Source organism: Triturus cristatus, chromosome 3_2 (genome assembly GCF_964204655.1).
Source record: "Triturus cristatus chromosome 3_2, aTriCri1.1, whole genome shotgun sequence".
Taxonomy (NCBI): domain Eukaryota; kingdom Metazoa; phylum Chordata; class Amphibia; order Caudata; family Salamandridae; genus Triturus; species Triturus cristatus.
In genome coordinates this window covers 369,108,874-369,119,660 of record NC_140584.1, presented here as the reverse complement: position 1 = coordinate 369,119,660, position 10,787 = coordinate 369,108,874, and the positions used below count along the sequence as shown (strand labels likewise).

General features: G+C 44.5%; 1 protein-coding gene across 1 annotated transcript; it reads left to right on the top strand.

Moving 5' to 3' along the window:
* The first annotated feature begins 652 nt into the window (after positions 1-652).
* Positions 653-6,214, top strand: LOC146857395 (uncharacterized). The gene is made up of 3 exons (XM_085647040.1): positions 653-1,457; positions 4,133-4,270; positions 4,531-6,214. The coding sequence occupies exons 1-3, from the start codon at positions 653-655 to the stop codon at positions 6,000-6,002; spliced, it is 2,415 nt and encodes an 804-aa protein (XP_085503166.1). The 3' UTR covers positions 6,003-6,214.
* The last annotated feature ends 4,573 nt before the right edge of the window (positions 6,215-10,787 follow it).

The following is a 10,787-nucleotide window of genomic DNA, read 5'->3' as shown; positions in this document are numbered from 1 at the left end:
CAAGAATAATAGCATGATAAACATCATTTACACCAAAAGAGATTATGTACCGATCAGCAAAAAACATTTTCACACAATAACTTTGGAACTGAAGGACGATTTGAACACTAATATAAGATTTAAAGTGGGTAAAGTCATAGCGAAGCTTCATTTCAGGCCGCGACGTGGTGAAGTGTACTAGAATAATGATTTTACCTGAAAATTACGGCGACGCGTCGCTCTATAGGGATTACTATAGAGCACAAGCCGGCTCAGGCCTCCCGGGGTTCCACGGGGCACCTATTATGTACGGGGCGGGTGTTGGCGGTATATTCAGAAGCCTTTTCAGAAAAGCAGTACCGCTTTTAAGAAGAGGGTTCCAGTTGGTAAAACCGCACGTGAAAACCGCTGCAGCAAATATTGCCCGAGACGTCGCAGGGCACGTTTCGGGGGCGGTGATGAAAAAGTTTACCAAAACGGGTCAAGAAGGCTCAGGTTTAATCTATCTCGAAAGAGGAAGGAAGAGAAAAAGGGGTGTATCACTAAGGGGGCCGCCCGCGTTCCTTCAAAGCGTTGTGAAGCGCCGGCGACCGGCTCAAAAGAGTTCGCTTAAGACCCGGAGAAGACACGGAAAAAAACGAGTCTCTAAGGGCAACATATTTTAAATCGGACCATGGCCTCCGTCCCTTGCGGTTCCCAGGAATGCACAAAGTCAGAGTTGGACCTATTCCAAGTACCACCAACGCAAACCAGCATTGAAAGTTCTCTATATGTCGAAGTACCGCCACTTTCAGCCCTGTCAGACACAGCCCCCTTAGAGTTCTTCATAGCTCGGTCGGATGACTACCTGGACCTTTCAGCTACCCTGATTTATCTGTCGTGCAAAATTACTAACGCAGACGGATCCGATTTGGACGCCGCAGCCCGAGTGGCGTTTTCTCCATACCCCATAGCCTCACTTTTTAACCAACTGGATGTGAGCCTCGGCGACCGGCTCATCAGCCAGTCAAACAACACGTATCCATACAGGGCTTATCTCGAAACGGTACTTAATTATGGGGACCCCACTTTAAAACGCCAACTTTCTGCAGGTCTCTTCTACAGAGACACCGCTGGAGAGCACGAGGACACGACTTTAACCGGTGCTAACGCGGGATTTAAGAGCAGAGCTAGCTTTACAGCCCGAAGTCGTAAAGTGGAACTGATTGGGCAATTACACTGCGATTTATTTTTCCAAGACAAATTAATGCTTAACGGTCTAGATGTGAAGATTAAACTGATTCGAAATAAAGACACTTTTTGCTTAATGAGCGGCGACGCAGAAAATTACAAAGTGCATATCTTAGCGGCGTCACTATTTGTGAAACGTGTCAAAGTGAGCCCGGTGGTGCGTTTAGCTCACGCCGAGACTCTGTTAACCAGTAATGCCAAGTACCCCATCGAAAGAGTGGAGCTCAAAGTGTTCAGCATCCCAGCCGGTGCGCTACTATCGAATACTGAGAATATTTTTTTCGGATTTTTGCCAAGAACTGTAATAGTAGCGCTGGTCGATAACGCAGCATTTAGCGGTGAATATGGCAGAAACCCCTTTAATTTCAAGCATTATAATATATCTCACAGCAGCCTCTCCGTAGACGGCCAAGCTATACCGGCAAAACCATACACGCCGTCATTTGGAACTGGGGGTGTGGCTAGAGAATATTTGGGTGTGCTGCAAGTTGCTGGGAAGTACGCATCAGACCGACCCTTCTTTGTGGATCGTGTAGAGTATTCGAAAGGCTATTCTATGCTGGCTTTCGATCTATGCCCTGACAACGACGTGGGTGGCGGCCATTTTTCGATACAAAAATCAGGCAATGTACGTCTGGAGCTCCGTTTTAGCGCCGCTCTACCGTCTACTATAAACCTTCTGATTTACGCTGTCTTTCAGAATGTTATACAGATTAACCATAGGCGAGAGGTGCTAATCGACTATATGTGATGAATACGTGGCAACTGGAACGTTTTCTCGCCAAAGACGAGACGGCAAAACATTCATTTTTAGGTGTATTCGCAGCTGACACTCTACCAATGTATCTGGGTAATCGCCAGCGACCGCTTCATTTAATAGTTAATACAGACGGTAAAGATCAAAGGGGTCGACACTGGTTAGCAATATTTCTAACGGAAAAGGACTCTGAGTTTTTTGACTCCTATGGCGTGCCACCAAACAGTTATCTGTACCCCAATACCATATGGCAATTTTTAAAAAGAAACACTTCAGGCCTAATAACATTTCATGAAAACCAGATTCAGGATGATGTATCATTTACCTGCGGGGCACATTGTTTGTTTTATTTATTTCATAGATGCCGTGGTGTAGACTTTGAAAGCATTTTAAAAATGTATTCAGCTGATTTGAAGGCAAATGATGCTCTAGTAACAAGGTTTGTGTTGAGGCAATTACGCAGATTGAAAAGAGGCCGTGTAAATAACAGACCGATGCAAAATTGTATTTCATTCACTGATAATATGCATGTTTACAGTGTTTATGATAACTAGCAGACATCCACAAGGTCTATTTTACGCTCTCATTGGACTTTTAAAATCATATTTGTACCGAACATTTTTACTCTGTGATATAAAATGTATCTAAATAAATTGCATGAAAAAAGCCCTTAACTTTACGTGTCGGTCTGACTTTTTTCAGCACCTAGCTGCCACGTTAATGCACAGCTGTTATATTCATCCTGAAATGCTTAGACAGGCTATTGTACGCATATGGTGCCTAGTGTCCGGTCGAGGTTTGCAAAAAAAAATGAATGAATAAAAAAAAAGGGGGCCTAACTTTACGTGGCGGTCTGACTTTTTTTCAGCACCTAGCTGCCACGTTAATGCACAGCTGTTATATTCATCCTGAAATGCTTAGACAGGTTATTGTACGCATATGGTGCCTAGTGTCCGGTCGAGGTTTGCAAAAAATATGAATAAAAAAAAAAGGGGGGCCTAACTTTACTTGGCAGTCTGACTTTTTTTCAGCAACTAGCTGCCACGTTAACGCGCAGCTGTTTATATTCAACCTGAAATGCTTAGTGGATTGTACCGTTGTGAATTGTGGCGGGAAACTGTCGGGTTTTGGGTATAAAACGTGAGGTCTGCAAGAACATTCAGGCTGGAGCTCTCAGGAAAGCTACGACGCTCCAACCAACGGCGCTGGTGACACCTTCATTCTCCCACCACATCGGTCGCTTGAAAAGCTGAAGCCCCTGAAAGATTTCACCACCTGATGACTGAGCACCGTTTCCATTTATGAACATGTCTGAGGACCAAGAATTGTTGGTAAGAAGATTGTTTTATGTTTTTTATATAATCCTCTAGCTCTTTTTGAAGTTGCGCTTCTATTAGCGTCATCTCTCAAAGGTTAAATGCTTTTTTATCAGGGATGTAAGCTTTTTTTCCGGCTCAGACTGTCACACTAAGACGAATTAGACCGAAGTCCCGGGCAATGTTCTAACATGTGGTTCTAATTAAGTCTTTCGCTCCTCTGTCAAAAGGTTTTAAGCAATAGATAAAATTAGGTGAAACTCGGGGTGTTTTGAATTAACTGTAACTGCTAGTCAGGAACCGTGAAAGATGCATAAAAAAAAGCGTGTGTGTGTGTGTGTGTGTGTGTGTGTGTGTGTGTGTGTGTGTTTGGTTTTTTTGCCGGACCCCGTCTGAAATGTTCTAGCATGTGGTTCTAATTAAGTCTTTCGCTCCTCTGTCAAAAGGTTTTTAGTAATGTTACAACAGCTGGCATTTTAAGCAATAGGAAATATGACATGATACTCGGCGTGTTTAGATTTTGCACATGCTCTTACCTCAAAGACTATCTGCTCATTGATCCGTGTTTTTAAGTCAAGGACTAGTCCGCCTCCTTGCTTTACAGATCATGATTTAATAGCGCCCGAGGTCTTAAATAATGTCACTATATAGCCTGGGGCCAGCGAGCCGGGGTTGAGCTGCGGCTTGAAAAGCAAATAATTTGACAACTAAGGTCTGGGTCTATTTCTGCGGTCGTGTGTGTGTGTGTGTGTGTGTGTGTGTGTGTGTGTGTGTGTGTGTGCTTTTGTTTGCATGAGCTTGTAAATACGTATAGCGGTGCTTTCAAGTAATTTAATTTAAACCGATATAGGAAATGTGTTACAGCTGTTTGCATTTTTGTCTTCGCAGGAAGTGGCCGAGGCGGCAGACGCACTTTTATTCGACACTGCGCTTGAAGGCCCTAATCCTATCGCAGCCAGTCAAATTTGCGGCTTCAGCGCGCATGCTGGTAAGAATTAATTCTCTTTTCTACTGGTAGTATGTTCTACCATAGACCATGCTGATGTGCGCGTGCTTGTGCGTGTGTGTGTGTGTGTGTGTGTGTGTGTGTGTGTGTGTGTGCTTGTGTGTGTGTGTGTGTGTGTGTGTGTGTGTGTGTGTGCGTGCTTGCGCTGCCACTCTCAGTCTAGTTGTAGCACTGATGACTATTGAGGACTCTTCCGACTGTTCATTGCTTGAATTAAAATTGTGTTTTTTGCTCTTACTTAGATAAAACTGATGATGCAATCTCCATCCAACACGTGCAGCAATCAAATACACAACAACCGGTTGTACAAAGGAGTTCAAGGTTGCCGCCTGACGATCTGAAAAGCAAAGGTCAGAAGCGTAAAGAAGCGAGGCGGCGAGGGCCACCACAAACATTGCAGGGTGGTTTTGGGGGGAGTACTGTTGGGGGGCCTGCATTGCATGAGTTTCCACCGGTGTCTGTAAATGGTGGCGGTTTGAGAAAGAGACACTCTGGCTGTAAAGAAAAGGGTGATCAAAAGCGCAATAGGAAAGCGAATGCTAATGATAACAATTCTGCTACTCTACAGACCTTCCAGGTTTCGAATTCAAACACGCCTACCCCTGGTTGCGTTCTCCCCAGCCGAAATTCAGAACAGATTCTAGGTGTCACAACGCACCCTTGCAGCGATACTCCGGTATTAGTGCACCCCCCACCTACTCCTACCCCCAAGTCTCACTCTCAACCATCAAAGAACTTGCATGCGCAACCAGCAAACGCCATTATTCCCCCCGATGAACAAGAAATAATTTCGCTGCTTGACGATGATGACTGTTGGGGGGAAAACGCGAATGTACCCGTTCAACAAAACAGATCAAAAGCAGGACCAGCTGTACACAGCGAATGCTCCAAGAACCCACGCTCACAAGGGGGGTGTCACACAGATGTTACAATAGGAGGAGGACCAGCCATCACCATCCCCCCAGTAAGGGTCGCACCAGGTGCTATTCACCATAATTTAAAGACTGAAATTGCCCACAGTGCTGCAGCAAACGGGGCGTCCGCCGCGGCGCTACAAGCTCCTAGACATAACCCCACACCACCCCTAAACATTACCGCAGCAACATCAGCATTCCACGATATTTTACCTTTAATAACAAACCTTAGGGGAAGCACTCTGAACACAGCACCTCTCTGCGAAGCTATTATTTTTGCTTTAAGTAATCGTGATACAGTAGCTCAGATACAAGCCATTGAACGCATCAAAGCAGGCATCGTACTTATACAGCAAAATTTAGAGAAATCACTTTCAGCTGCTTTAGTAACTGCTCAAAATCAGCTAGAGTCCTCTGTCTCCTCACGCGCCATAGATGACGTCCTAAGTGTCAAAAAATCACTTAACGTTGAGATAAAGACACCACTTGACCCCCGCAGTGGGGCTGCTGCTGCTGCTGTTAAAGCTTCACTCCCCAGCGACGCGGCTGTACTTCAGGCAATTTACGCCATTTTTCCCCTAATAAATACCCTAGAAGGATTAGGCTTGAACTCTGCACCCGTCAGTTCATCCGTTTTTAATGTTCTACGTGTACAGGAAGCTTCCGGACATATCGGCGGCATAACAGATGTCAAACTAGCAGTAGAGGACGTGATCCAAAATACTCAGACTTCACTCGCATCTATTTTAGCAGATGCCCAAGCCAACCTTGATTCCTTGAGTCTCGACTCGGGAAACTGATAATGACCCCCAAAGAGCATAGGTCGCCGAGAAGGTCTGAAACTACAGTCGCCAAACGTAAAGAGAAATGGTTAGCCGCTAAAGTAGTCAGAAATCGGTTAGCCAAAAACCTAAAAAGAGCCAAAAACCATTTGAGAAATATACGCCGTAATATTCAAAGCAACAATGGGTATTTACCACCGAGCCCCACGCAGTTAGAGCAAACACCTCAGAGAACAGCCGTCGCTTGCGATAATTCTAGCATCAGTAACAACCCTGCGCCGGTGTTTTTAGAAAGCGTGCGACAATATCAAAGAGTTATCAAAAAATTTAGAGCTATAGAATTTTATGAAGAATTTCGTTTTGTCAATCTTCATCTCATAGATTCTATTAGACTGGCCCTAGAAGCGGTTATTAACTCTATCCAACTGCTGCTGGACCAAATGGCCCCAGACATAGGCCCCAACGATTATGTACAAATTCGCCTGAGCGGCGGTGGTCTGGCTAACTCTTTTTACACTCGCAGGCTACCGCATCACGACCTAGATGCCTCAGATTTCTTAAACAAAATTGTTGACATGATGAATAGCAATGCAGAGATTCTGGGGTCACAAAGTTTAACACTTGTTGTGACTGTGATAAAAAGTAGGGGCGGCGGTGCCAGACGGGCTCTAAATTCTGTATTGTTTACTAAGATCATTCAAAAGAAACGTCGATGGTTGATTGATTTGAACAACACAGCTGGAAATTTGTGCCTGGCGGGGTGTTTGGCAGGGTTATTGGCTCACGGTCAATCTACGGATAGAACGTTGACAGAGCAGGCACAGTTAATGCACGATGCCCTAAACATCCCCCCAGATACGGATGTCTCTTTGCAAGACATAGAAGCATTTGAAAATTACTTGGGTGTGACGATTAAAGTATTATATCACGAAGGCGGCTGGCGTTATTTCACCAGCGGTACCGCCAACAAATCTAAAATTCTGTTTGTTCTTTTACATGAAAGCCATTTTTACGGTGTGAAAGATATAAAAAAATTCCTCGGCGCTAGGTATTACTGCGAATATTGCCATTCGGCCTATACCCACAAATACAATCACTCGTGCGCAGACTTCTGCAAAGCGTGCGTTACGAACGATTGCCATGACATTGCCAACGATCTCCAAAGGTGTCCGCGGTGTCGACTGTTTTGTCGTTCTTCGGAGTGTTTAGAGCGTCATCGTGCTTTAGCCGTGGCGGGGGAGGTGAGCTGTCTCAGCAAAAAGTTGTGTGATTCGTGCGGTCTCTACGGCCCCGAAAGTCATGAATGCGAAGGCCTTGAATGCGGTGTCTGTAAAGCCCGGGTGTTTTCATTTGATTCACATCTCTGCTTTATGAGCAGACTCAAACCGCCGACCAAAACAAATGATTATATATTCTACGATATGGAGTGCCGTCAGGAAAATATCATTCACGAGCCAAATTATATTTTTGCCAGACATATTAATGGTGAGCCTACTTGGGAGTTTTCAGGTCCTACATGCGTCAATGATTTTATCAACACATTCATTACACCCCGATTTCAAAACTATAGTTTTCTCGCACATTTCTCTAAAGGATATGACTGTTATTTTGTAGTGAAAGCTCTAGTGCTTGAAAAGGTGGCAATGTCACTGATCACTCAGGGAGGAAAGCTCATGTGCGTTACAACCAAAGTACTCAATATCAGGTTTATAGACTCTATAAACTTTTTGCCCATGAAACTCAGTAAACTTCCACAGGCAATGGGTTTCCAAGAGTCTAAAGGGTATTTCCCGCATTACTTTAACACTTTGCAGAACCAAAAATACGTTGGTGCTATGCCCTCAGCAGAATTTTACGGTGTAAACTATATGTCACCCTCTGAGAAAACAGAATTTGTGTCCTGGTACGAATCGAACAAAGATCGGGAGTTTGATTTCCAGAAGGAGCTGTCTCATTACTGCCAACAAGATGTGAACATTTTAAGAGAGGCGTGTATCCGCTTTAGAGAAGGCGTCATTGCCATGTCTAGCAAGCAAATCTTGGTGAACCCGGGTCAGGCCAATGAGTATGCCTATGTTGACTTCATCGACCCCTTTCAGTACATCACTTTAGCTTCAGTCTGCTTGGCGATGTTCAGATTTTGTTTTTTAAAACCTTACACATTAGCGTTGCTACCTCGTGATAATTATCACAGACAGCAAAAGAGATTCTCAACACCCGCTATTCAATGGTTGATGTATTTGGAATACAGTGAAAAAATCACCATCCGTCACGCTTTGAGGGGCGGGGAGCTTAAAATTGGGTCCTATTTTTTAGATGGTTATGCCAATATTGACGGGGTCCCTACTGCCTTTGAATTTAATGGTTGCTTTTTTCACGGCTGTCCAATTTGTTACGCCGGAAACGATTTTAACAAGATGACCGGTTGTACATATGGTCAGTTGCTTAACCGCACAACTATTAAACAGGAGTTTTTAAAAAGACGCGGCTTCAACGTCAGAAGTATTTGGGAACACGCGTGGCGTGAGCAGTTAACATGTAATCTAGATCTGCAGACTTTTATCAAGGATCGTGACTTACCCGAGCCCTTGAAACCGCGTGATTCTCTCTACGGAGGACGAACCAACGCCGTTACTCTTTATCGAAAGGCCTCTGGTGATGAAAAGATTTTTTACTATGATTTTACCAGCTTATACCCCTTTGTTAACAAGACAAAAGTCTACCCTGTGGGACATCCTAAGATCCTTTATAAAGATTTTGGAGCCCCTCAAATGTATTTCGGTCTAATCAGATGTAGAATTCGTCCGCCTAGAGGACTTTTTTTCCCGGTGCTTCCTTACAGATTCGAGGGAAAACTATTATTTACCCTGTGCCGCTCCTGCACAGAAGCCAGACAGACCTTCCGGTGTGATCACTCTGATGACGAACGTGCTCTGACCGGCACCTGGTGCACCGTAGAAGTGAATGTAGCTCTGAAAAAAGGCTATGTGATAGATCGCATTTATGAGATATGGCATTTTGAAAATGTTTCTAGTGATCTGTTTACCGACTACATCAACTTGCACCTTAGAGACAAGCAAGAAGCTTCGGGTTACCCCCAGTGGTGTAGTGATAATGCCGAGAAACAGAAGTACCGGAGGGAATATTTTCAGAAAGAGGGTATTCGATTGCGCTCTAATAAAATCCATGTGAACCCCACTAAAAGACAGATTGCTAAACTGTTTCTCAACTCTCTATGGGGAAAACTGGGGCAGAGAGAAGACCGCTCAGAAACTACTCTAGTGACAGAGCCGGATGAATTTGATCAGTACTTTTTTACTTCCTACTGCGAGGTGTCATCTTGCGAGTTCATAGATGATGATACCGCTTGTGTGTGTTGGCGGTATACCAAAGAACATTACCCGCCTTCATGCAACGCTAACATATTTATTGCCAGTTTCACCACCGCTTATGCTAGATTGGAGTTGTACAAGCTCCTGGAGTTGCTTCAAGACCGCTGTCTTTACCACGACACAGACTCTGTGATTTTTGTGAGCAAAAAGGGCGATGTTAACCCTCCGGTGGGTGACTATCTGGGGGAACTCACTAGCGAAACACCTCCCGATGAACACATCACAGAGTTTGTTTCAGCCGGCCCCAAAACCTACGGTTACCGCTTATCAGGCGGTAAAATCTGCTTGAAGGTGAAGGGGATCACCCTCAATGTTCAGAACCGCGAAAAAGTAAATTTTCAAAACTTAAAAGAGCTGGTCACTCAATATGCCAAGCACGCCGAAAGAGGTGAATGTGTTCCAGAAGATGAAAGCTTAGTAGTGCAGCACCCCTGCATTGTGAGAATTAAAAAACGTTGGGATATTGAGACACGCCCGCTTCGCAAAACGTTGAGGGTTGTATATGATAAGCGCGTTCTTAAAGAGGACTATAAAACCCTGCCCTACGGCTTTTAAGAGTTATGCAGCCTCTGTGTAAACACGGGGCTAGCGAGAAAAAGGACTTTCCGCTTTTGGTGTGTATAGTTTATTAGAGGTTGTTTAAAGTATGGATATTAGATTGCAACATCCGTTCTCATGCATCCTCGCAGGTCCTTCCAATTCTGGTAAAAGTTACTTTGTAAAAAAACTTTTGGAAAATGCGCATCAAATGCTGACCCAGCCACCCACCAACGTAGTGTGGGCCTATTCCTGTTGGCAGCGGCTCTATCAAGAACTCGCGCTAAAGCTTCCACACCTCAAATTTGTCGAGGGGCTCCCCGCCGCCTTAAATGATGACATTTTATTTCCACCCTCTAGTGTTAATATGTTAATTGTAGATGATCTAATGGCCTCTGCTTGTGACAGCGGTGAAATTGAAAAAGCTTTTACTCAGTATGTTCACCATCGTAATCTTAGCATTTTATACATTGTGCAAAACGTCTTCTGCCGAGGTAAGAGCTCACGAACCATCGCTCTGAACACCAAGTACATGGTGCTTTTCAAAAACCCCCGAGACAAGCTTCAAATAACGACTCTAGCCAGACAGATGTACCCGGGTCGCTCTAGTTTCTTTCTAGAAGCCTTTGAGGACGCCACTCAGAGCCCCTATGGGTATCTTTTTGTAGATTTAAACGCCGGCACGCCGGAGGCTTACAGATTAAGGACCGGGCTTTTCCCACCGGATCTTCCTGTTGCTTATACTCTAAAAAAGTCCTACCCGGCTATAAAAAGAAGATAAATAAAAAGCAGCGCTCCAGTTTAGAGCTCCAACACACTCATGACCATGTCCAGCCGGATAGCGCGCAATCTAGCTCTTTTAAGACTGTTGGTT